A 27,553-nucleotide genomic window follows, 5' to 3' on the forward strand; every position below is an offset into this window, starting at 1 on the left:
TTTTAACATGCATAATATGATGTTCTGCCTTCAGCCATAACATAGTAATAATACAAATGACTCGTTTACTGCAAATTGGCCTGAAAATGGGTACAACTGATAAAGTAGTTTATGATGCACCAATGTGGCATTGAAGGGAAGAGTCGAAGAGTACGAAGCTGTCAAAAAGACAACTATGAGACAGAAAAAATGTGAATCCCCTGCTCCTTCTGGGGAGCAGTTACTTCGCAGTAGCATGACTCACACAACTAACTGCTCATCACTGGGAATTAATAGCCCAACCCAGAGCATATACAATAAAGCAGGCCTTCCCTGATGGCCTTTCAATTGTTTAATTTGCATTTGCTTGACGATTTGCAATATATGTGCAAGTTCTAAATATTGTTACAGTGCACGAACAGAAATTAAAACTGGAGCTTGTATACATTCATCTATTCTTTTCTGAAAACGAATAGCTATTTAATAAATTATTAACGATTAGGTCAAGTAAAAGACTCTGCTGCCTGAAAGTTAGAGGAACCTTTTTTAGGGTCACTTTCCTGTCTCCACTACGAATCTTGCATCCTTTGCTACATAGTGCTACAACTAGCACGAAGAATTTTATTGGCCCTTTGGGTGGGAATACATTTGAAAATAGATCTTCCACATCCTAGGTAATATCTTCTTTCACTGCAATGTAAAGGATAGCCTGGAAATTTTCACTGTATGTATTGTGTTGAGGGAAAAAAAAAAAATTAAATAGGGCTGAGACTACTCCTTTTTTTAAAAAGTTTCTATACATCTGCGTGAACTGAGCTTTAAGAAAGCTAAGCTTGAAGAAAGCTAAGTAAATCCCTTTGTAGGATTTAGGCACAGACACACCTGGCTCTTGGATCCTATTCATGCCTAAGCTCAAACCTGATATCCACAGTCAGCAAAATTAAACCTGAAGTTCCTGTGTGAACAGGTACTCATGAACTTTTCAGTAAAAAGAAAGATACCTTCAAGATTAGGCAGTACCTAAGTGGAGGTACACACTTGTAATTTTTTGTTAGCTTCATCAATGCCTCCCACCTCCTAGTTTAACCCCTCAAATTACTGGGTTCTTTTTCTTCATCGTCTGATTCTGTTACTCAGCTTCTTACTCCACAAGCTGTTTTACTGACTTCATGAAAAAAAGCAGAGCAACGCTGCAGGATTTCAGCTGTCCTGACTCAAGATTGAGGAAACACAGACAAAAGCAGGGGAAATGTAGATGAGTCCCTCCACTGTCCCATAGATTCACTTCCGTATTCTAGTTAGAAATAGCTCTTGGCTAAGATAATACATCTTCACTTTTCTTTTCTCCCTAATGTCACAGTGGTGCCGTGCAATCTGCTGGGCCATGCAGCTTTCGTTGGTCTGGTGAGAAAAAGTGCTGCCACATGTGCATAAGCTGTTACACTCAGGTTAACCATTTCTGTTTGCTCGTATTGCCCCTCATACAAGGTGTTTGACAATGTGTAAGGATGTAGATCAACAGACCCTTCTACTGTTTTCCAGGTGTTTTTTTTTAATATTAGCGTGGAGCACTTTACTCACAATCTGATGAATGGTAAAAGACCATGTACAGTTATTGTTATTATTGTTGTTGTAGTTGTTGTTACTATTAATAACAATAACTTGTTTGAAGCGGTACCCACAACTCAGTAGCTGTTTTCCAAGAATGAATAAAAGGGACAGTCCTTGACCTCACAGACCGTGACACTCTAAGACACTCAAACAAATAGTTCAGGGAGGTGGCACAACAAAAAGGATGACTGTAGAAATCAGCAATTTTCATTACAGTCAGCATGGCAAATGAGCATTTTGAGAGGAAATTTAAAAGTGAAATCAAAAGAAAATTTCTCTTAAGCGAGACTGGAGACAGGTTTTGTGTGGAGTAAGGCATGGAGGTGATTTGAAGGATTACCAAAAAGGCAGAAAGCGATGAGAATATTAGGAGAATGATATGTTTGTGAAGACAAATGGCCAGTGCTTTGCCAGTGTTTCTTAAGTCTAAAGCTTCTGCATTGCTCTTTTGCCTGCAGTGGTGGGTAGAACAGCACTTCTTTTATGCACAAGGATGCTGAAGAATCATTGCTTATCACAATGCATATACTTGCTGTGATACTCCAGCTTGTCCAAAGTAGAAATCACACCTGAGTACAAGCAGTTCTACAGATGTTGGCTAGTTTATTGAGAGACTTGTTCCACAAAGGTTACACTGTTGGTAAAAGACTTTCAGCCACTTATTTGGAAGCATGGCTGACAAGTTTCTTGTGTGACAGAGAACACCCTCTTTTCTCCTGACACCATCATAGCATGAGAGGCATCTCGGTATCAGGTTTACTAAGTGGATGGTCTTCTGTGATGCTTTGGTATGATGAGTGTTCCATTCAGAACAAGATTAGAATATTTCTGGGTCATTTAACATCCATCTGTTACACTTTTGGCTGTCTGATTCAGCTGCAGAGGGTGGTTCAAAACTCCTCTCCTAGCTAACGAATCAGGCTTTCATAATGTGTTTATTAGCTAGACCTCACAAGGGTTTGTAGTATGTCTCAACTTGAAACTTTTAAAAAAATACAACATTCAAAATGTATTCAATTAGTACTTTTTGTCTGTAGGGCAACTGCGATAGTTTTATGAGAAAATCAAAGCAAAATTCATTATGAAGGTAATTAGGAACTTCAGAATGTCCAGACTGCATTCAAAAGAAAGGATATTAATCTTGTTTATGGAGTTAGAATTAGTAAAACTTGTGGAAATGTCTGTTCATTAAGATTATGAGTGTATTCAGTTGTGGGAAAGAGATACCTAACATCTTTGTCCAACTTGGACTGTAGAAGACAAGGAACATGTAACACAGAAAAAGCAAATGCTCAATTGCTAGCTGTGAAATGGAATGGATAAGACGTAAGTTACTGTGCTAATAAGTGTGCCATTTGTGCAGCTTCCACAGATGACAGTGCAGCGGAGAAGAAAGGTGGAACAGTTCATGCTGGCTTAATTGTCGGCATTCTAATCCTGGTCCTCATTGTGGCTGCAGCTGTCCTCGTGACCATCTATATGTATCATCACCCAACGTCAGCGGCTAGTCTCTTCTTTATAGAGGTAAGACAAAAGTAACATGTTATGTCACTAGTCTTGTCATTTGGCTGGTATAATTGGGGTCTCCACAATAGAACTTTCTTAACTAAATCTAGAAAGTATTCTTGTGTTTGTAGTGTCCGTGTTGAAGAAATGGACCTATCTTGCCTAGTAGGTGATGCTGTTTTGTTCTTACCACGTTTGTCACTCAGCTGCTTCTTTAACTACTACTGCTATCACTTCTTTTTGTTTTTACTTAGGACATATATCTAAAAGATATACCTCAGATACCACTCCACTTCTCTTGCCTATCCTTCATTGTCCTCACCATAGCATTTCCATTAGCTGTCATGTGCACTGGCATTTTATTTTGGGATTTTTTTCATTAAATTTCCTGTGGAAAAATAAAATATTTGTATTCATTAATTCTCCAGAGGAGCTGACTTAAAGTAAGTTTTTAGCTGGAAACAGGAGTTAGCTGTTCCATAGCTTCACTTGTAGAAATCTTTCAACACTTTTTCACAGAGTGTGGGAAAGATCCTTTTCACCTAATCACCTAATTTTAACATCTAGATCTAATATCATCTCCCTTTGCTCTTTTTATTAGTGCAGAGAGAAACAAACTCTTTTAGACCATAATTTGTCTGACTTATTTGAGACATCTCCTTTAGGATTAGTTAAATTACCATTTTCCTCCCTCAAATATAGTTAGCTAGCTCAGGTGCAGATATCTGCATTGCAGATGCTGACATTCAGTCAGCTCAACTCCACTGTACATGACAAAATGAGAAAGGAACATTTTCCATAGGTGTTTGATTCTACAAAAACTGTGAATGCCTACACTTACTTGTGCTTTTTTCGACTCAGCAGTCTTCCTCTACCTTATGATAACTATAGAGTTGCTAAACATGAAAGAAAACTCTGGCTTTTCATAATCCCCACCTGCAGTATTCCCTTACATTTAAGATCCTGAGCAAATTCTAATGGGTGATAGTGAAGGTGCAGAACCACTGGAAGTGTCACTAGGGATGTACCTAGGGATTGCTTTGGTAAAAGGCTGGACCAGGAAGATATAGACATTCATTCTTAGTGACAGCAGTGTGAATTGAAGTGAGACATGAACATGAACAGGATGATTCATCTTTAAAATTATATTATAATAAATATACTGCTTAGATGCAATACTAGTGACAGAAATCAAAATGAATTGTTTATCAGTATCCCAGGCTCAAGCAATGTAACTGTGTTAACCATCAGGGAACAGCATCCACATAATAAAATCAATAGTTTTCTTTCATGTCTATGCCACATTTCAAGCCAGTTCTCTATTGATGTACACAAACAAAACTCCACTGAAGTCCTTGTACAAAAGAGAAGGATTTGTCCCTCTCTTTTTTTCACACGCAGATTGAATTGCTGTTCTTTCACGCTAATGGAAACAGGTTTCTTATCTGTTATGACGTGACTGAAAACACTGAGTAAGTGGCAACACCATTTTTAAGAAGGAGAGAATACCAAATTAAAACACACATTTATTTTTTTATTTTTGTTCTCAGTGTAGTAATGGCATGTTAACTTATTTTGTTCATTTATATCACACTCATCATGCAAACAGTGGTGCCTGAATCAGTTTTGTTAAACCCATTCCAATGAATTTAATCTTTAGGTGGCATTAATCAACTTATACAGTCAAAACTAAAATGTCTTTTAGCAAGCAATGTAGACTTTTAGAAAAAATAGAAAAATATAATCTTTCTGTTTAAAATAAAGGAGAAGTAATTGAATGTGGACAGGAGGAAATGTATCAGTCAAAATCAAAATTATGCAAAATGTGGTATAAACTTCATCCTCTTTTGGTTACTTGGAAAATTGTGATACTTGTGAAGAATCAGTCATTTGGCAAGAACTATAAAACGTTCTAGCCATGAAAGGGTGGCCTTTCGCTGTATGGTAAAACCACAAGTGGTAGAGAAAGGGATTACTCGGTATTTTGGAATATTTCCACAGATTCCAAAACCGGTATCATAAGCATAAAACAAAATAAGGTAATCCACTCTGGAAATGAAATTGCTTTTAAGAAGTTTAATATTTAATTTCCAAATTAAAAAAAATTAGTTTGACCAATTCAAGAAATCAAGAGTAGAATACATTATTCTTGTATCCATCTAATCTGTAGGATATACACGTTTCTAATACATAGGAGAACGTATCTTCTCAGGCTTGCATTTTGAAACTGAAGTACAAAAAAATAATAAGGTGTGACTGGTATAAATAGGTCACTGTTACAAGAAACCATTCCTTATTTTATTTGTACAATTGAAAAATATTTCCGAGTAAGCTATTACAGATATCATGGTACCCCATACACCACAGCAGACAAGCTGCATCATTTATAGGCAATTAATGAAATGTGGATCTGATGTTACCACTCTGGGGGAAAATAATATTGTTTTGTATGAGTCTCTTGACTAATAAAGCAAGTTGCACAGTTTAAACAAGATGTGACAGATGGACAGGCAACTCCCTCATGCAGTTGTCTAAAAAATTAATATTACACTGTAGTCTGCCATCAAGTCTTCTAGCCAAATCAAGGTCTTGCCCCGGCCCAGATGCAGGGCCTTGCACTTGGCCTTGTTGAACCTCATGAGGTTTACATAGGCCCACTTCTCAAGCTGTGCAAGTCCCTCTCAAGGGCATCCCGTCCTTCTGGCATGACAACTACACCACACAGCTTATTGTCATCTGCAAACTTGCTGAGGGTGCACTTGATCTCACTGTCTATGTCATTGATGAAAATGTTAAACAGCAGCAGTCCCTGTACGGATCCCTGAGGGACACCACTTGTCACCGGCATCCATCTGGACATCGAGCCGTTGACACCTATGGTCATGACTGGTTACTGAATAAAGAAGAGTATCATAAATTTATTCCATATCTGAGGCTTTAAGTCTCTTTCTCCCTTGTGTTCTCTGCAGATATCATCCAGTATTCACCTGCCACCTCACTCAGGTTTTCACATAGCTCATCTCGAATCCCACTCGTAACACCCCTCATGTTTGTCATGTAGTCCCTTTTCTCAGTGAGCTCCCACAATAAGGATAAATACACTCACACTTTAACTGCAATATTTACCTTTGCACTGATAAATGCAATCCCTTGTGACACCTCTGGGCACCATTAAATGATATCCTGAGTGCATTAGTTGGTTTAAATAAGCAATACACAAAAGCCAAGAAAAATGCCATTAATTCCAAAAGCAGCTATTGTTTTAGAACAGAGTAACATTATTCTATGATATTTTTTTCTGCCTAAATTCTGAAGAAAATATTTCTTCTAGTGTTTTTGTTCATAGCTGTTGAGCACAATGCACACATGTGGCTCTACCTCAAATAAAAATAGCTATTTTGAACAAACAGCTTGAGAAGTCTTGAATGCCAATGCTATTCAATTTGCCCATGATAGTGTATAATTTTGAAAGACTACCATCCAAATAGTTGAATACTTTTTCAAAAAAAGTTCCCCCTTTTTTTAAGTGTGCAGAAGATTCAAATCAAAATGCAATGTTTTCCTGTTTCTTCCAGCCCCCACACTATTCAACGTGTATTTCACTGTTGAAATTGGACACTTCTCTGGTGACCTAAAGACACAATGAATTATGAACTGTTAAAGTTAAGGGAGTTCCAGTCAAAGTTCCAATGAATATAGGTTCTCTCTAAAAGCTGAGAGTAAATATTGACTAAAGATAGACTTGCAGAGTGACAGAAGAGATGTATGCTTTGGTCTTTCATTTATTTATGGTTATCCCTGTGGTATTTCTTTCCCTTGAATTTGATTTTGTTGGAAATTATTCCCCCTTTTGAATCAAGTTACATACCTACTTTTACCTTGAGGAATCTTGTGTCTCTTATTTTGAATTTATTTGCACTGATTTTTTACAAGTAGCATACTTGTTAAATAGTGCTTTTCATGTCTTTTTCAACAAAGCAGAAGATTATGTCAGAAATCTAGCTATAACACATATAGCTACACACGAGCTATACCATAATTAAAAAGTAATTGATTTATTCACAAACCTGTATACTATACTTGCATTCAGGATTTGAGGTTTGGTGGTGAAGAAGCCAAGCGTGATTTCCCAGTTGTAGTGGATTGGATGCCTGTGATGTAGATTCTACATTCTGTAGATCACAGCAAAAGTGATATAGAGATCTGGAGCTGAAAGTAAACAGGGGTAAAGAAATTCCCAGCTGAGTCAGATGGATTTGCTCAAATTTCATTGAGTTGCTGGGCAAATAGCAGCTTTAGCAGTATTTTAGATTTTACTTCTTCCATTCTTTTTCTTCATGTTCTTTTTTCTTGTATTTTTAACCTTTATTGGTTTGCATTTGTGTGTGAACTTTGGCACTGAAAGCAGTTAACATCCAGGGAACATTTAGCAAATTGAAAAGCAAGGTATAATGCAGACTGTCTTTTACTCAAATGTCTTTTTCCTGTTTGCACCCAGTTGTGTGTGGACAGAAGGGTTGCACATGGCACAAGAGGTTTTCATGTGTGTGCTTTTTTTGTGTTTTTCTTACCTTTCTTACGTATATGTTGGTCCAAAGTTCTTTTAATCTTTGAAATTTACCTCAGCTGTCATCCAAGTGCTCTGCCTTTGGGGAACAATGGCAACATGACGTGACCACAGCCAAGAAGACAGCAGAGGAATTGCTGTCCAGTATGAAGGCAGGGAGTGAAACATGTTGATGTCTTTTCCCAGCTGGACACAGAGATACTGTTGCCGAATGTGCTCATGTAAGGCTCCACAACAGCATAATAAAATTTTTCTGTGGCAGTTCTCTGCGGGTAGGGGATTTTAAGGAGTCTAAACTAACAATGTGAGTTGGGACCATCTTAACCTCAGGCAAAGAGCCTCTCTCTTGTATTCAGCTTATAGCTACAAAACCAAATCCAACTTCTTAACACATGCAGACTCTGAAGCTGTAGGGATATGAGTGAATTCAGAGCCCGTCTGTTCTTAGTAGCAGCTGTGTATGTCTTAATCATAGTTATTATGTCATACACTGAAGAGAATTTTGCGTGTTTGTGGTTGCAGGTTATGATTCTTTTGAGTTAAGATCCTATTTTAAAGGTCACAGCCTTTGCCTTCATGTTCCCACCCTCCCTGGAAGTTTTCCAGAGCTTTATTGTGCTGATTTAGCTTCTCGGAAACACGCGTGTATGCTCAGACAGACACACATGCACATACCTATGTCTTTTTTAGTTGCTTGTTTCACTTCATTTTGGGAGTTTAAGCTGGATACTTTCACAAATCTGCTTTTTCAAATGGCCACACAGAGAGTTGAACTGGTGCTATGGAGCCAGGAGGTGACCCTTGGGAAGAAAGAGAGGAGGAAAGAATGAGCAGCTGCAGATCTTCAGCAAATAAAATAATAGTGCGTGATCAGAGCCTGGGGAATGCACCTTGACTCTTCCTGATTTAACTTAAATTATGTCTTTACTAGTAAATTAAATGAGCCTGGGGCTGTTTTTTAGTGTAGAGACCAACCAGCATGGAAAGGTCTGCATTCTTGTCATTTAACTGTCAGCCTCACAATGAGGTGAAAGCATGCAGACTATTAGCTTGGACTGTGGATGGTTCCCAAATCCTGAGCCCTAGCTGGGGTGGTCTGAGAAAGCACTAATTGTTGGCTGTTTTTTCTAACAACTGAGCTGTATAGTGGATCTTGTTGCAGTATCGGGAAACATTCACTGGCATGCAGATCTAGCAGTAGTTTTTCTTTGGATTTTGGCCTTCTTCTCATCCCCTGCCTGCTTAGAGGAAGGAAATAGAAGGAGAAAATAGTCAAAAAAGCCAGAGACAATTCTTGGTGTTTCAGAGCTCAGGGAATAAACGGGCATTTCTGGCTCACTGTTATACATCTCTGCTCATAGCAGCACAACACAAATAACAGCCAGCCCTGTTCTCCACGCACCATTTCCTGGTTTCTGCATTAATGTCACAGATGCAGTGTGTGTCTTCAAACAAATGAGAAGTAAATAGGAGACAGAGTAAAAAAGAAAGATGGAATTTTTAAAAAAAAGAGTCAGATCCTCAGCTGGCTTAGATGATAAAGCTCGCACAGGTCTGCTGATTTCTTTTGGGATGTGGCCCATTGTTTTTATTAGGTATACATTTTACAGGGCATTATGCTTTTAGTTTGAAAAGGCTTGGCATCGTCATCAATTTAGTTTTCTTCAGAACTTCAGGCTGAATTGTGTTTTCTGAAGATGACGATTAAAAAGAAGAGAACAAGTATCATTCTCCTCTTCTTTCAAAGTCCTGCAGTGTCCTGGCATTTGGGGTATTGTCATTGATCTCGCTGTGATTGCCTTGTACTGATGGTAAAGTTATTTTTTCCAAAGTTTATCCAGCTCAGCAGGAAACAGCAGCTCAGAAAGGGAAACATAAATCAGCCACAAGGGAAAAGCACTAAAATAAATAATCAACAATGACAATAAAAGTCAAAGGTGGGGAGGAAGGAGGCACTCTGTTTCTTGTCCATCAGCCGCCAGCTACTTAGATGAATCTAAGACTGCAGAAACATTGTTATAACGAGAAATTATTTCAATTACAAAAAGATACTTTAAACAAGCACTTCTATCAAAAAGAAAAATAAATGAAGCTCGTAAATGATCCTACAGAATTTTAAGTCTGAAGCAATCTTTATTCCAGAACAGTTTCTTCAAAATATTAAATTAACATTGTGTCAGACAATTGATCTTTACTTATTCCTGGAAATACATATCAGAAGTGCAGTTTCAGATATATAAGCCTCTTCCATTTCTGAGTGTGATTTGCCAGATAAATTGGGTGTTTCTAGAAGAGATTAAAGACTGATGCACAAATTATAACCACCTAAAAACTATTTCAGGTAACTTTGAGCACACAAACACATTATGGGTAAGACAATTTGCAACAGAAAGATCTTTCCTTGTCATGAGAAAGCAGAAGGCCTGGATACCCAGACAGATTAGCAGTGGACAAGTGTACTTAGACTACTGGATCTTGATGGTATCAGCTTAACATATGGTCATTTGGTAACAGACCTTACTATGTTTTTTCCCCTTTTTGTAATCCATTTGCATAAGTCATTACAATTTTTCTGGGATTTTGACAATAGATGTGGAATTTGGGTAGCTCTGTATTTACAAGTTTCCAGTCAAGAGAGATAAATAGGCCTTGTTGGCAAAGTGTGATTAAAGAATACAGCTTTTAAACAGGTTTAAATGTCTTTATGCCCTTGAATCAGACAAAGAACTTGACATCAGTGGAAATGTAAGACATAGCCTTCAGCAGAAACAGTGAAACAGTCCTCTAAAAGTTTGAAAGATTTGAAATACGGGAAAATATTCAACAGATAGAGAAGACAAAGTTGCATCAGAGCATTCGGCCTAAGAAGTATTCAATAACTTCAGCTTTTGTGTAGTTTAGTGGGAAATGAAGTTTGCTACGGAGCTCTGGAGAGTCTTTCAAGATTTTGTAAGACTGACCTTCTCATGCTAATTCAAGTACTTACACTCACATAAACTCAGTTTGGAAAGAGTTGTCTTGGCGAAATCCGCTATTTAAGTTTACTGCTGAATAGGAGTGAAGAGTTGATCCATACATAAGCACTCTGGGATTTCATACTGGTTGAAACATACAAAGGAACTTTTGATAATCTTTTAGAAAAATTTCAGAACAAAATGTGTGTGTGACAGCACTGGGAAGATGACAGAGGGGCAGATTTTTCATTATGTTTTCCCTTCACTGCTCTTCTGACATTGCAGATTTGTACCAAATCATGCTCATTCTATTTTTCTGTACTGATTGAAGGATAGGATGAGGATGGAATGGGGATAGTACAGGATAGGGTGTAAGAATGTCAAATACATAATACATGTTGCCAATTTCCTTCTGTCTGTTACTGATAAAAACTTTTCTTCATGCAGATGTATAAAAGGAAAAGTAAAAGCTTAGAATTACTGCAGCTAACAAAACATACGTTATTACAATTGCTTTTAATGAATTGCCATCTCAGGTGAAAAATGTTAGCTGCCATAAATTTTAGAGGTAGTGTATAATGTCAGCACCAGAATCTGTCAGGAACAGGGCATCAGTCTTCAAATTCCAGTATTTCAATACATCTTTATTCAACTGTCTGTCCTCCTGTAATTGATCTTGTATATTGTTTAGCCCTTACAATTTATTTTCCTATGGCATGTACAAAGTAGATTGCATTTCTTGTTTATGTGTGCTCAGTTTATTCTTTTCAAATATTTTTAAAATCCATTAAAAAATCTCAAATTGATTTTGTACCAGCTTCTTCACTGGAACTCTGAATTGATCGCTCTTTGTTTTCAGGATAATATTAATCTGAGACACTGATTGGTTTCTAGTCTGTGAATCAGCATAGAAATACATAATTCTCACTGAATTTTACCACTTTACTAAATTGTAGCAGAATGTTCCGTTCTTCTTTGATAGTTGCATCGTTGGTGATCTGGTGGCTTATCATAGGTAGGAGCCTTGTTGACAGTAGAAGATGAATGGCTTCACTTCAAATGATCTCTGGACAGTGGAGACCCTTAACATAAGAACTGAAGGGTGCTTTTCCCTTTCCTCGCTTTCAATATGATCAAGTTTACTAGAAATTTCTGTGTAAAATTCTACCAATACAGTCAAACACATACAGAAAGCAATGATCTATCTGAAACTCTGCTGTAGTTTTCAACTGGAGCCACTCTTTTGCTTAAGAAAGTTACTGTTCAGCGGAAATAAGACGGTCTAAAGCTAGTAACCTCAAAGAAAATCATAGACTGTAGCACTGGAAACCGTGTTTAGATCATACCAACAGAGTTTTGTTTAGACAATATTTAATTACGTGCACTCAGATATGTATAAATTTTTTTTTATCATGTCTTAAAGAGATCATACCATTTTGGTGAATAAAAGAGGCCCTATAAGGCTGAAAATTCCCTTATGTTGAAAGATGTCGAAAGAAGAAACTGGTCAGCCACGAGAACACACTTGGAGACCTTTCTGTGTAACAACAATGAGAAGATACTCCAGTTTCCACCCTTTAGTATTCATCGGTGGAATACCCTCTTTTTTTTTCTCAGAAGACCGATAGTATCTGTTCTGCCTCTACTGCAAGATTTACATAAAGACACTTACTCTAGCCTTAGTATTGCGTAGGAAGTCAAATATTCTGCACAGCCACCAACAGTGGTATAGACAGGCGTAATGTAAGAAACATGAAAGATAGATCTCACTTTCCAAGGATTATCCAACTGCTAGTTTCTTTCATTTTATCTTATTGATCTTCAGTAGGAACTAACTTTTTTTTCAATGTGCATCATAAATTATTCTTCTGCATCCTGACATGTATCTTCTGCATCCTGATCATGTAACGTCCCAAGTGCTTTTCCCTCAACTTTATTTGCTTAAAATAATGAACCCAAGGAAGCTTCAGTCCTATGAGAAAAATCCTAATCCTGCTTTCCTGTTTTGTAAGAGACTGAAAGGAAACACCAGCCACAGCTCAGAGGATTTCCTCGAAGAGTTCTACTTCCAGACAAAGAAGTGTATTTTTTCCTGTTAAACTGGATGACAAAACTAAGAAATTAGTTTAAATACTCAGCTTGCTTTCTCCCTGCTTTTTTGCTATTTGGCATGTGGGGGCATTTCTCTGCTTTTCAGAGAATAAAAAGGGAGAATGCATTAGGCATTCCCTGAGCCACCTCAGTAACTCAAGGGGCTTTGTATCTCTTGATATCAATTAAGTCACTTTTGGTTTTATCAGTTAAAACTGTAATATCTCCACAGCTTTTGTTGAAATTAAACAGGCTGTCTCTAGGAATGGAAAATCTCACCTCAAACATGAAGAGAAACCACAGAAAGCTGTAACTAATATTTGGAGATGACCTTCAAATCTTTTGGTTCATTTCTGGAACAACAGCTGATGTTTATGGTGTATGGCATTGTATTGTTAGAACTCATGCACATCTGTTCCAGATTTCATCATCTGGAAAGGTCAATTAAAAAGTGTAGCCCAAAATGGTAGATTTAGTTTCTAACAGCAATGTAGCAAGGAAGTAGTAACTAATCATGGTTACATCTTAAGATGAAATAAGGGAGCAACTTAACAGATTAAAACTCAGTTCATCTTTATATGCTGCCATTTGAGACTTTTTTAGTTGCTATTTAGTTGTTATTTTTTCCTATTAGTTTTCCAACATTTTTTCTCTTTCTCTTTTCATTAGAGACTTCTCAGTCGAATTCTCTTCTCATTTATACCAGTGTAAATCTGGAATAAGTCCTTTACATTTAATTGAATTATTCTTGGGTGTTTTTAGTGAGTCTGAGAATATGACCCTTTTTCTTTAGCAGTAACCAAACTGTCCTTCTTAATTTTGAAACCACGCTGAATCAAGCTTAGACAGGAAGAAGACTCCAAAGTTTGAACAAACTAATTTTTCTTACCAGGGAAAGGCATCCATTAAAGAGGACAGTGGTCTGCCTTCCTAGCTGGTAGGAAGGTGTTGCATTGAAAGGCCTGGGATTTTAAATTACCTGTCAAACAGAATTTAACTCTGGATGCCTCAAAAGTAATCTGATCCTGCTATGGGAGAAAAAGAAATCAGTGGCTTTTATATTGTGTCTTGCTAACAGTGGTCACTGAGGAAGACTTTGTGATGTACCTGCAAACAGCTGTGTGGTTTGCTGGTAGCAGGGTTCAGTGGTACCCCAAGATTTCTTTCGTGGCTGCTACAAAACAGCCCCACAAGTCCCAGCATAATGTCATGGCTGCGGCTGTTCTGTGCTCCCTAACACTGCCCCTCTGCTGCATGAAAGATCGTTAGTGACCAGCAGGCAATCAAAATGGGTATTATGGGGACAGAATATCAAGTGCAACGTTTATTTTCAGAAAAAAAGATCATAAAGTCAAATTGTTTAGATTTTGAACTGTCAATGAAAATATAAGCAGTAACTTCACTGTTTCTCCTCTCAGTTTCCTGCAGTGTTTCTACATAGGTTGCTATATCTCCCAGCCCTCCTTCCAGGCAGATTGTAACTGTTGTCAGTAAAGAAAAAGCAATCTATATCAGCATATTTGGCAGGTAAAATTTTCAACAGCGACTAATCAACTTAGGAGAGCTTTTTCTGCTAACTGACTTAAGAAAGAGTTTCTCTACTTTCCTGAAAACTATTCCCTTTGACAAAATCTCAACTTAGTCACCCAAAGTCTGAGCCTTCTCAGACAATAATTAGTTTGAAAATATAGGACTTTTAAAGCACTTTTCCTTCCCAGAGGCATCACAATCATACAGGAATTGTTTATCTGCCCCAGAGATCTATTTCTTTTCTCTGTTACTAGCTTTTTTAAACCAGGCACCAAAGAGCCTAACAAAAATTGGTTAGGACCTCTTAAGACCCTTGTACCCAAAGGTCATAAGAGTTTAAATGAAAAGGTCGCTTCTATTTGAACCATCAAAGTAAACTGCTCAAGTAGAAATTATGTCACTTGAAATAGAAAGTCGTTATTTCAGCAGTCCTGCATAAAGCATGCCAAAATTTTGTTCTAAACAATTTTTAGAACTACAGTTTCTGTGGACTCTGCTAAACGTTCTCCCATGGAGTAGAGTATGTTAGCAAATTCCTGTGCAGAACTAAGAAGGAAGAGCAGTGATAAATCCTTTAGGGATGGTGGATCAGCAGGTCTTTATATGACAAAATTCACAGATCCACTGATAAACAGTTTTAGGCAGCAGCTATTTCATTCTCTTGGACTAGTGGCAATTATTTAGGTCTTTAAGAACAGCTGTCAACCACAAATTTAGAAAGGGGGGTTAATTTCTCTGACTTTTACTACTGAAATATGCTTCTCTATGCTTGTAACAACTACATGGAATGAGTTTTAGCATAAGAGAGAGACCAAAATTACAGGGCATTGTTAAAGTTTTTTATTAATAATTTATTGTTGTAACCCTTCGTATTCTGAAGGTTTATTTGCTTGTTGTTGCTCTTACAGCGACGTCCAAGCAGATGGTCAGCAATGAAATTCAGAAGAGGATCTGGACATCCTGCCTATGCTGAAGTGGAACCAGTTGGAGAAAAAGAAGGGTTCATTGTATCAGAGCAGTGCTAAAATTTCTAGGACAGAACACCAGTACTGGCCTACGGGTGTAAGACATTTACTTTGCCTCTCTTTTAAGAAAAGAAGCCCTAAGCTGCTGTAGCCTGATAGAAAGAAGATTTTGGATAAGCTTTGTCGAAGAAAAACTATCTAAGATACCAGATGACCCCTGCACAGTAGTTTTTGTTAGTGGACTGAGACACAATGGTTCATGCAGAACACTTGTCAGTGGAGACCTATGGTATCAGAACTATGGCACAAGTGTCATGTTACTGGCTTTAGGTATGGGGACGCACAGTAATCAAAAATATAATAAAGCTCTGGTGCACAAGGGTATTACCCTTTGCTTCAAGTGTTCTTCTCTGGTATCTCAAAGACTGAGTGACAAATCTGTACCCTTTCAGTGTTAAGAGCACTGATCACTGTTCATGGGTGATTAAGTATCTCAATGCAGGTAAGGAGGAAAAAAGGAATTTTCCAGTACTTCTACAACTGTATGTGAAATACACTCACTTTTCAATTCTAAGTTAACCCCCCTGTGCGAGTTACAATGTATATGCTTTCCACGAGTAGTACAATGTTTCTTGTACGTTGCCAATTACTGTCCTTCTAAACAACTCATGATGTACAAATTGATAAGAAATGAAGACAACAGAGAAATTTCACAATGATGAAATTATATTTATTTTATGGGAGGTCACAGTTAAATTGGACTGACTTTCAGTTTCAGTGATCCCTAAAAAATAATTATCATGTTTGTTTCAAGGGATATCTTTCATTTCTGAGCAGTAGGCTGAAGTAAAGGCAACAGATCCTTTAGGTGCCAGAGATCTTATGGACTGTTTCTTAGGCAATGTGATATGGAAAACAAGATTTTAAACAAAAGGATTTCTATCCTTTGCCATTTCATTGTGAGTCCTTACTGAGAAGCACCACACACTTCAGTGCACCCCTTCCAGAGATTCAGATATGAGTGTTATTGAACCCTGCTGATTCATACAGTGATTCTGTTTAATGCACATAGTAGTTGCATAAATATATATATAAATATATTTTTTTTTATAGCTAGCACAAGGCGGGCTCTTGTGTCTGTTAAGACTGCATTTTTGTCATCCAGACAAAGGAAATGGATTGCATTACTGCATATTTCCACTGAGTTGTAAAATAATCCTTAATATTAGAATATTTTTATGTTGTGTAGAGAAGGTGGTTCATGTAGTTGCAGTGCCATAACCTTTCTGCCTCTGGAACCACTCTTTGTTTAATATCGACCCTTTCCCTCCCTGTATAGGGAAAGATAAGACTATAAATTCACACCATCAAAACCAGTTATTCCTTTCATGGAAGGGTTTAATGTACACTGAGACCCAGATCTTCCATGAGGAGTGGGAACCTGAACACTTTGATGATCTGGGCCTGAGCTATTAAAATATTAGATTCAGGTATTGTAAGTACATTTCATTGTAGTCATTGACTATCATATTTTTTACATACTGTATAAGGCACTTGAATTATTTTAAAGTGAGGTACATGACATTTGCAGTTTCAGATCTCAAGCAGTTAAAAAGAGTTGTAGACACCACCTTAACAGTACCGTTATTTACATTTCTTGTTGATGCTTCTATGGCCTAAATTTGATTACTTAATACTGTTTAAAAAAACCACACATGATTTTTACTTGTTATTTTTTTCAGTAAATCATATAATACTGTATTTTCTGTATTATTTCATTTTGTGTAACACACTTTTATTTTCATGTGTTTTAAATCATCTAGCGTGAGATTGAAACTGTTCAGAAGCTAACTGATATTAATACTGAAGGTACTAACAAACACATTTTCTTGAAGCCTGGTGAAAAGCCTGTGGCAAGTATTCATTTCAATTTGTGTGGGTCTGCTGAGCCCTGTTTCTTATAGGCTGGGATTAAATTTGCAGGCTGTTAATTCCAATAGCAATAACCAAATGTATGCACATATATATCTGGTGACACTCACTTTTATTAAATAAAAAGGTATCAGTGCACATCATTTAGACACGTATTTGGTGGGCAGTACTTATCATTAGTTTTTGTAGGAATCTTGGAAGTAACCAGCTAGGGTTCATTGGACAAATGAAGCAATTGTACGGCTTCCATTTGAAGCATGCTGGAATCATGTTTAAAAAAACTTTTGTTTCAAAGCACATCTTGGCAATTATACTAAGAAATTTACAAAAATCTACACAGTACTGCAATAAGTTCAAGGGATATTTCATATAAGTAAAGAATATTTATATTATTATGGGTTTACAGGTCTGCACTTCGGCTGACTCACATTTTTTATGTTTTTACCCATGTATGTAATACATATCATGCAACGGAACTGTCAGAATGTTTGTAACATGATTAGACAAACACAACAATTTTTAAATCCAGTATTTTGATTACTTTTGTGTTAAGGCCCTCTTGCACAGCTGAATTATGTTTATTAGTATTTGCAGACTAACTTAAATTTCATACTCATTCATAAAATAATAGCAGTTATTTTTTTCACTCTGTCCACCACCTCTCATAGTTTGGTGGCAGATTTCACTGGTCTATGGGGAGCATCATAGTTCACTTCTTTTGATTTTTGACATAATTTTATATGCTATGGATTATAACATGATGAGCTGATGGGTTTATTTGATAAGATTGATGGACATAGGCCTATGTCTGATAAGAACTGATGTCTGAAGATAAAACTTCCTGCGTACTAATGGATGTATAGTGTCTCATTGGTGTCTGCTTTGATATATTCTGTGGTATGTTCTATTTATCCCAGTAGCCAAAAAATTAATTAAGTAATCTCTTGCTGTTTTGTAAATCCATCTGATTTTCTAATTTTTTAATAATTAAAACCGCCACATTAAAAATTATACAAATATTAATCTACAGGCGTGATGAAATATTGAAATTAACTGAGAATCCTATTCTTATCATTTTTTAAAGTACCAGGCTAGTTGACCCAGAGCAAAAAAGTGTCATGTAACCCCATCTCAGAGGTCCAGCTCAAATGTTATTCAACAATTCGTGAGGAGAAAACTGAAACAGTAGTTTCACAAGCATTCCCACTGGCCCTTCATTTGAAAGTACTTCAGAATATTTCATTTGTTTAAGTGCTTACTTACAGAGTCATTTATCCTAATAGTTATTTTAACTCAAACTTTCCTGTAAATTTGTGTATCTAATGCATGTAATGATCGCAAGACCTCCCCAAATTATCATTGCTTGTTGTTTTCCATTTTAGTGTTAAACGTTCCAGAACGCCTAATACTCTCATTGCTATGCTTCAGCTCATCCTATTTCACAGAAAAAAAGGAAAATTTGAACTACAAGGATTCAGAGCACATTAAATCTCAGTAAGATGAAACAATAAATCAGATACAGGTATAGCACACAGTGATTGTTGAAAAAAGAACCTTAAATTTTAAAAATTGTATTCAGACATTAAGGAATTCTGGAACTGTGGAAAAAAGTCGAATTGTAATCTCACTCCCACATATAATGGTGTGGTCTTATTTAATTGCCTGCTATGTTTCTCAGTGCACCCTATGACGCACTGGATGTAGAGAATGCAGTCTGTCTGAAGCAGCTATTTCATATTTTTCTCCCTTATTCTGAAAAATTGTGGGAGTCAAATTAAATTTCCACAAGCTGAACAGAATATTTGACTTTACAAGCTTCACCATTTTTCCCTTGGTCAACAGCATTCAAACTATAAAACTCACTACACAAGTATCTGAGCCAACTGAATAGCAGAATCACTAGCTTGCCAGCCAAATGTGGTCAGCAACAGAAAAGGAAAGGGTGAGCCAGTTTCCCGGTGAGCAGGGAAGAGATTTTCTTTACAGAAGAGTAATGAAGTTTCCACGGAAAACATGAGAATATTTCTATATTCTATTAAAGCACCACTTGGATTAAGCGAAAGAAACTGTAAATAACAACATTCATCTTTTTTCTTTGTAGAGAATCTCTAAATAAGACTCTGCAAGAAGTTCTAATGACCTGGCAGTATTTCACATAGTAGGTGGGTGACGAGCATGCAGAGTACCCTGTGTTGGTTCATGTTCCAGCTCACAGACCTTCAAAGGAAAATTTGACTTTGAATGCATGCAGTAGCTGAAGCAATGGCTGTGTTATTATTTTGTGATGCCAGCAATGAAGCTTTGTATGAAGACAAGATTTGGCATCCACCTAGAAGGCACCTCAGCTGCCCAAAATCGTAGTGCCTACAGCCATAGTATTAGCCCTTAGGAGAATAACTGGAATAGAGCACAAATTCAGCTAAGATCAACATTTTTGCACTTGGGGAATTCATTGCTTCCAGTGAGGAGAAAGAATAGCAGCAAGAGCTACTGTCCAGGGTAAGATCGTTGGAATCCTTGTATATGTGCACCTCCTGGCAGAGAACGGCTTGAAGCCTAAAAAAAAGCAAGAATGAAATGCTACTGATCAATAATGTAGCATTCACCCTAATTCTCACATTTTAGATGGAGACTTCAAGAACTGATACCTGCTACTACATTTCTTTATGGATATAATGGTAAGTTGGTTTAGGGTGTTTTGGGGGGTGGGGGTTGGGTTTTTTTGGAGTGGGAGGAGGAGAAGGGAAAAATGAAGGAGAGGAGGGGAGGGGTGTCAGCATTCCCAAATGTTCTAGAGGCAGGGTGAGAAGCCTAATGTACAGCCTTCAGAGCATCAGTACCATGTGGCAGTGGCACTGAGTGAGAACACATGAGGTCTTCATGTCCAGCTCCATCACTTAAAAATCGGAAATGTCACCAGAACAACTAGCTTCTGCCTAAATCTGCAGGAGTCCATATTTCACCTAGTGGAGGGTTTATGACACTCCATAGGGAAAAAAAGTTGAACCACAAGCAGCATTTTGAGTTGGAACAGTGTGCCAGCAGTGCTTTACCAGAACCCAAATGTGACAAAGCAGGATACGGCTTGCACCAAACCAAAAGCGAGAAATGAGATTAATTTCATCCAGAACAGTCGATATCTTTATGGCTGGAGCACTGATAAAATATTCAAGTCTGTTGGCTGATTTGACTTGATTTAGACAATATCATAATCCTAAAGCTGGCCTTTGTCTACGAGTTTATCTTAGGAGAGTTTCTTGAAATTTTAATTTTTATGGAGATGATAACAGGTGAGGATGCCAAGTGGAATTAAGTATCTTTCTGATAGGATGAGAGTTTCATCTCCTGACATAGCTCTCTCCTAGCGAGAGTAGGTGCCTTCCTGCGCACAGGTCATTTCAATGAGTCTCATGCCGACTCCACTGTCTTTCTCAGGTCATGTTTCAAGCTTTTCGATGCAATTCTCTGTCTCTTGCAAGATTTTTGAACACCTGTCTCCTGCCTCGCTTTTTTATTCTTGTCTTTTGTTCTTCTTCACCTCTGATTTAGCTCTACTTTCTCACTATTTTTCTTTCTTGCACACCTCCAAGCCTTGAATTACATGCTGGAATGGCCACTTTCAGTGTTACTCAAATTAAGCCTTAATCTGAAGAAAGCTCAACTTGATTTTTCTTCCATATGTGGGTTCTGGTTAATCTGAAGGTAGATTTTCTGTCATTGACTGAATTCTGTCCACAGGAGTTAGCAAGCTAAATTCTGAATCTCTTGGAAACTTTTTATTTAGACATTTTGGTCAAACAAACTGCTGGTCTCTTCAGTGGAAAACTTGTCGCAGATAATGTTTCTTAAAGCAGTAAAAGGACTTTAAAAGCAGAGCTCAAGGCATTACTTTTAATTACATCCATTTAACTAAGCAGATATTTTTGCCCACATAATTAATATAGATGCTTGCTTCTCTGTTGTGTCTCTGGGAGGATAGTGTTTAGGGATATTAAGTAAACTCTTCCCATGCAGTTTGCATTATTTCCTTTGGAGTAGCTCTTATTCAAAAAACAGAAAGGCTATTTTATTAATTGTTAATGTTAGTTTGAAAGAGACTTAGTTTATTGACTGCTTGGATGGCACGTTTCCTCAGACACCTGGAAGGTGTTAGTAATAAATATCACTTGTGCCTGTCTAGCTTTGTTGGGACTGCTGTCTTCATTACTAGGTCATTTGTTTTCAATTTCAGTAAAAGTCATTAAATTTTCTGTCGGGAGATAGCAAATGATACTGTGATCTGATTGTCACTTTTGACAACACATCAGCAACAGTGTCCTTTTATCTATGCTTTTCAGCGTAAAGATTTTTGGCTCTGCCTTGGCTGTGAGGACATCAGGATCACACCACTCAGCACACAACCCCGTTTTAGTGACAAAATGCAGCTTCCCAAAGGAAGGAAATAGACATGAGGGTATTTTCATAATGGCCCGCTTCCAGAAGGAATCCGATTCCCAGAGAGATGAGTCTGGCAGTCTAGGTTATGACTGAAAATAACTAATTCTGTAAAACATAAACCATGTGCATCTGCAGCGTCACTGGATGAAAATACCTGCAGTGCTCATCAGCCTCTGGGCTGGGGCCTAAGCCCAGCCACAGCCCCTCTGCAATGTGGGCTCTGGGCCGAGGACAATGCAGGGCAGGAGATGCTTGGAGGACTGCAAGTGCTGTTCCTGCCCAGAGAGGAAAGAGACAGCAGGCGCCTTCGCTGAGACTTCCACTCTCCAGAAAACAAGGGTGACCTTATGCCACCCCCTGCCATGTCAGCGCTGGGCATGAGCAAAGGGGCTCCTCAGCAGCCCCACAAGGTGAGATGGGCAGCACAAGCACACCCTTGCTTCTGCGCAGGACAGCACCCGTCAGCCGGGCACATGCACACATGCACCCCCTCACGCTCACCAGCTTCAGTCAGCTGCTGTCAACGACGCATTTCAGGTTTCAAGCGTTTTCTCAGTGCAGGGCCTGGAGCAGTGAGCAATGTGGGTAATACAAAAACAAGAGCACTCTGGTACCACAAAAGATGACACAAAGTCATTCCACTCTGTGTTTCCCACAGCCCCAAAGTGCATCCTGCTGTGAGTGCTTGACGGATCTCCTCCCAGTATGTTGTCCTACTCACCTGAGGTGCGGGTGAGCATGTCAGTGACAAGTGGCAAGTACTCCGGGCTTGAGTTGGCCTGAGGGTTGCTACCTAGAGGGAACCAGGGCATGACAAGGACCCTGGTGGGAGCTGACTATCAATCTTTTAGAAAAGACTTAAGACCTAAAATTTTAGCTAAGAATGTAAATTTTCCTTAGTGAACTGACTTTGGTATTGAAATTTATTTGACATGTGACCAGTGTTGGCTGAGTTATCCTACACAGCAGTGACCTCAAGGGCCAGAGCAATGAGGAGCACGCAGTGTATCTTCTAACAGTCAAGAGCAATGACACAGCAGAGAGCTCAGCAGCCATCGTCAGAGCTAATGGTGATCTCTGACCCCTCTTAGAGACGAAGCCTAGCAGTTGGATCATTTGGCCACGAAGTGATAGATGCAGCTCTCAGCCTGGGAGGCATGTGAAGTGTCCTCATCCCTGAGAGCACCCCAACTATTGGCATACACATTAAGCTTCCCCAACCCATTTCCACAGAAGCTGCTCCCCACCCTGGTGCAGAAAATATGAAAGATTCTTTGCCCCCAAAATAGCGAGGATCAGTCAGTGCCCAACTGTAAAAGTTATATGCCAAGGCACGAGGGGTGTGCTGGGTCCTGGATTCTCCTCTAGAGGTGGCATTTGAACTTGTAGAAGTAGGAAGCAGTTTCAGGTTGTTGCTCTGACTCCTACATATGCTTAAATCAGGGATGCTGGACTCCCAAAAATCAGTAAGAGATTTTCAGGCATATGCTGCTATTTTACTAGCAACAGCCTAGGCATAAAACACCCTTGCCTTGTATATTATGTCATTTTTCATCTGCCTCATCCTTAGGAATCCAGTCCTCCAATATATAGGTTTAGATACACATTTGCTTGGGAGTTTAATTCCTGGAGCTGATGTGAAAATGCTCTGCATCACTGTATGCTGTTCCCTGACTTGCTAGGCACCTTAGGAGCGAGAACATGTAAAGCGGTACTGCTGAATGCTGACATTAGTGATGAGCATCACTAGAAAAGACGAATGCATGCACACACACAAAGAAAAGCCAAACTATTCTCTCTGCTGCACAACAGGAAATCCTGATCAAGACAGTAGTGAAATCAGATGAACCCTTCACTGCAAAAGCGATGAAGTGCTGTGTGGAGGCTAGGCTGGCCACTGTCTCTTCTAATGGTCTAACACGGTCACATCGTACTTTGGGAACTAAATGATGTATGGAGCTTTTTTTTGTCTGATCTGGGTCTTCCCTCCAGCCACTGCCTATTGCAAATTGGAATTCTGTCTGCTTTTCTACTTCTAAGACAGTGTATACACAGAACTGAGGTTTATAGATGCAGAGGTTTTAGTAAAAGTTCTGTCATCTGTCCCTATATTAAGTAACCAATGATACTGTGGCTTTGAGAAAGACTCTGGGCCCTGTGGTTTTGCTCCTTCTTTTTCCCAGCGGTGGCTATTAATAGTTGTACAGTATGTAGACAGCTCACCTGAAGTACTATAAATGAATGTCAATTGCTACTCGTGGTAACGGGAAAAGAATGATTAAAACCACACTCAGACAAACAATACTCCTCACCATATCTATTAACACCCAGGTATTTTCATGAAAATTGTCATGGAATGATTCTGAGTGTTAAATAGGTAGCGGTACATTTGATCTGAATAAAGGAGACGTCTTTCATTTTCCGTGAAGTTATAATCATAATCAGAAGCCCAAGACATAAATAAAAGGCAAACCTTTTTCATTAAGTTTAAAAACATGAATGCCTACTTGGATTGATAGCATTAGTGGTTTTTCCCTTGTTGATTACATGTAGGATGCCAGCCTGTTGTGCTGCAGCTTATCAGTAAAACCATTTCAGATGTTTTGAAATTTATTTTCTATATTTGATTAATTTAAACTTTGACATCAGCACTAAAACCACTGCAAATATTTCATATAGTCAAAGGAGTATATGCAAATATTTAGCAGTGGCATGTAAATACTTATAAAAAACTCATAGGTAAATATTCCAAAGTACAGATGTCTTTTTACACATTTTACTCAAGATAACTCCTAGGTGTGGAAAAAAAAAAGAGTGATATTTAAACACACTGAGAAGCTTCTTTCTTCATTAACCATCTCACTGACCTCAGTGACTAAATGAAAATCATCCTAGAAAAGCTAGATCCGAAAACGACTATTTCTATGGCAAAGCTTTAGCTGCCTCCTACTGACATTAAATTGGAATATGGAAACCACTGAGTCATCAGTTACTGAAGTGCCCAAAAATAGAGCGCTTCAACTGGCTGACACCTAGGGAGGTGAAGGGATGTGCATCTGGAGAGAAAGAGGAGAGCTTAATGGTATGCCCAGCCATTGTACTGAAAGTTGTGAATACCCAAATCAGCTTGGACACTGCTATTTCCCACCTTTCTCCTTTAAAGCAGATACACCAGCTATCGTAACCTGCAGGATGGCTTTCCATCTGCCTCTACCCAGCAGCCTGTCCTGTTGTAGCCCACTACTTCAACAAAAAGAAAACAAAATATAACAAAAAATGTTCAGCTTGAAAGGAAAGATTTATTAAAAAAATCTTTAACACAGTGATTAGCCAAAGAGCTGGGGGAAGATGTGCTGGTAGATTTCAAATGAGAATTACTGGACAACAATGGCATGGCATTCTTGAAAATAAAGAGTAGATTAAGCTTCTGTGTCAGAGAAGCATTACAGCCTAAATGGATCTAATACCACGAAATACTTCTCATAAATGTAAGTGCTGTTTTAGCTGCTGCTCTTTTTTTTTTTTCTTTTAAGGGGTTATGTAATGCAATACACAGCTTTACTCAGGATGATAATTTGTGTCATGCTCATATATGACTGACAGAGACACAATCCCTTACACGAAAACATTGCTGGCAACCAGTAAAAATCCCTATATCAAAACACATGTGATTGGATTGAAAGGGAAAACAGAAATCCAGCTCACACAGGGAATTTTCTGGTCTGATGCCCGCCCACACAGACTTTGATGGGGGAGCAGGTTGCTGTGGAAATGAGCGCATTCTCACAACAGCCAGTTGGTGAAGGGTTCGCTGGGAGCCCAGCCATGGAAGCAGCTGACAGCTGGTCATTGGCATGGGCAAAGGCAAGAGGCTGGGCTTCAGGAGGAGGGGCATGTGCCACCACCTCACCTGTCTCAAGGGTATGGCACCCCTGAGGCCATCAGCCACCTCTGCTCTTGTCGCAACAGAGACAGAAACCCAGAAAGTATAAAATGTGCTCTTCCCTCACACCATCATTTCTGGTGGTGGTGGTGGTTTTACTGATGGAAATGAAGCACAGCCCCCCATTTCATCATTGGCTTCAGGAACCCAGTGATAAATGGCCACACAAACTCCAGTTCCTGTTGCTGTAACAGTCAGGAATGACCTTGGCAAGACTTTGATTCCCTGAAGTGTGTTTCCAGTATCTTCTTGGCATAGCAGCGGAAATAAAGAACAACAGAAAGCAGAGCAGCTGTGTGTAAAGAAAACACAACAAAATGTGGCTCTTCCAGTATAAAGAGGTAGAAGTGAATTTCCTGCCTACTTACAGTTTCTTTTCTCTGACTTGTTTTCAGTGCCAGCTAGCAGAGAAATGTTCAATTTGATGAAACTTCACAATGAGAAAGTGCACGTGCCCTTAGCCTTCTTAGTAGGGTTGAGTGGACAATGACACAAAAGAAGCCAAAATTACAAGTGGCTTCTGTACCTGAGGTACTTCAAAACCTCCAGAAAACAATATAAAATGCACACATAAAAGAAACTATAGGAATTTATTTTAAAAATCCTTATTCTTAAACCCAAATTGTAATGGGGACCCCATTAACTCCTCTTAAGGAGATGTCAAACTCTGTGTGATATATACAGATATTACACAAATAACCTCCTAATATCAAGTCAGCACAGTCTCAGCCCGGTAATATCTATAATACTACAGATACCCCACCTCAGGTACCCAGCTAGCTCATGTCTATCTGAACTGAAACATGGCCAAAGGAAGCTCCTGTCTGCTCACCTGTTACCACAGAGCAGCTGTAACCAAGTCCTTTAGAAGTATATCTACTGCAAAGACTGAGCTGTCCAGTATTCAAGTTTATCTTCTCTGCTCTGCTTTTATGGGGACAACACTAAAAACTGCATAGTACAACTTCATTTCTGGAGCGCTAACAAGAGCTCCCAGGCTTTAGAAGTGTTATTTTCCTTGCAGGAGGTGAGCAAGTCAAAGTGGGATTCTGGACAAGTAAATGCACACAAGAGAACCGTGAGTAGAAACACCAGGAGAAAGCAGCATCTGATTCAATATCAGACTCAAACGCGAAGTGTAATTTGACCAGCTGCAGCAAATCTGAGCTTTCTCCATTTTCATCCTTGTAGAGGTGCCAGAAAGTAATCAGATCTCTGTACAGGACAACAACCCTGGGAGGAATCCTGAAGTATTGGCTGCAAACAGTCATTCAAGACCCATTGGCAATACATTTTACTGTTAATAATTCAAGCAGCTCTGTTTCCAAACATTGCAATCCAAGGGTTAGACTTTTATCTTGACACAGAGAGAGCTAGTCTTTCCTTGTAAGGTTTTCCTAGTATAGAGCAGCAAAATTCACTTTATTTCCGCTACTCACAAATGAAATTCAAAACTCAATGTCGCCAATTTAATTTTGTCCAGAACGCTAATTAGGTGCAAGATGGGCTAGCTAATACTTGAATGGGGATCCATCTTGCAGCCCTGGATATTGCAGAAGTTGTTTCCAAACAGCGGGCAATAATCAGACTGCAAAAACTAGGGACTTGTGCACTGATGACAAATGGGAATTAAAAAAAGTAATCCTCTTCCCATTTCAATGGAACTGGAAGTGAGGTAATGCATCTGGCACATAGAATAGTAAGAATTAGGGCAAAGAAAATGCTGGATTTGTTTATGGACTTACAGATTGCTAAATAAATTTCTAAATTAGTTAGTTTACCATAAAATAGAATCTCTCGCTTTAGTTAAATGGAACACTGAGGAAGAAATTTATCTGTGACCACTCAGTGTAAGCTCTTGATCTCTATAAACTTCTGTTAAAAAAAAAAACAAAGAAAAAAGTAAAATGAACTTCTAGATCTATTAATTTAAAATACACTAACAAAAATTATACCTACTTTGTTTAATATTCTAATCAAATCTTTCCATATTTTGACAGAGAGGGCAGCCATTCCACCGGAAGTCTTTTTTTTCTCT

General features: G+C 38.5%; 1 protein-coding gene across 4 annotated transcripts in view; it reads left to right on the forward strand.

Annotated features, from left to right (window-relative positions):
• Positions 1–18,158, forward strand: part of PLXDC2 (plexin domain containing 2) — a 283,407-nt gene extending 265,249 nt beyond the window's left edge. For all 4 annotated transcript variants that reach the window (XM_075419491.1, XM_075419492.1, XM_075419493.1 and 1 more), the window contains 2 exons: positions 2,954–3,114; positions 15,147–18,158. In XM_075419491.1, coding sequence (XP_075275606.1) covers positions 2,954–3,114; positions 15,147–15,263 — 278 coding nt within the window. In that variant the 3' untranslated portion in view covers positions 15,264–18,158. The remainder of the gene's footprint in view (positions 1–2,953; positions 3,115–15,146) is intronic.
• The last annotated feature ends 9,395 nt before the right edge of the window (positions 18,159–27,553 follow it).

The sequence above is a fragment of the Opisthocomus hoazin genome, chromosome 4 (assembly GCF_030867145.1).
Source record: "Opisthocomus hoazin isolate bOpiHoa1 chromosome 4, bOpiHoa1.hap1, whole genome shotgun sequence".
Taxonomy (NCBI): domain Eukaryota; kingdom Metazoa; phylum Chordata; class Aves; order Opisthocomiformes; family Opisthocomidae; genus Opisthocomus; species Opisthocomus hoazin.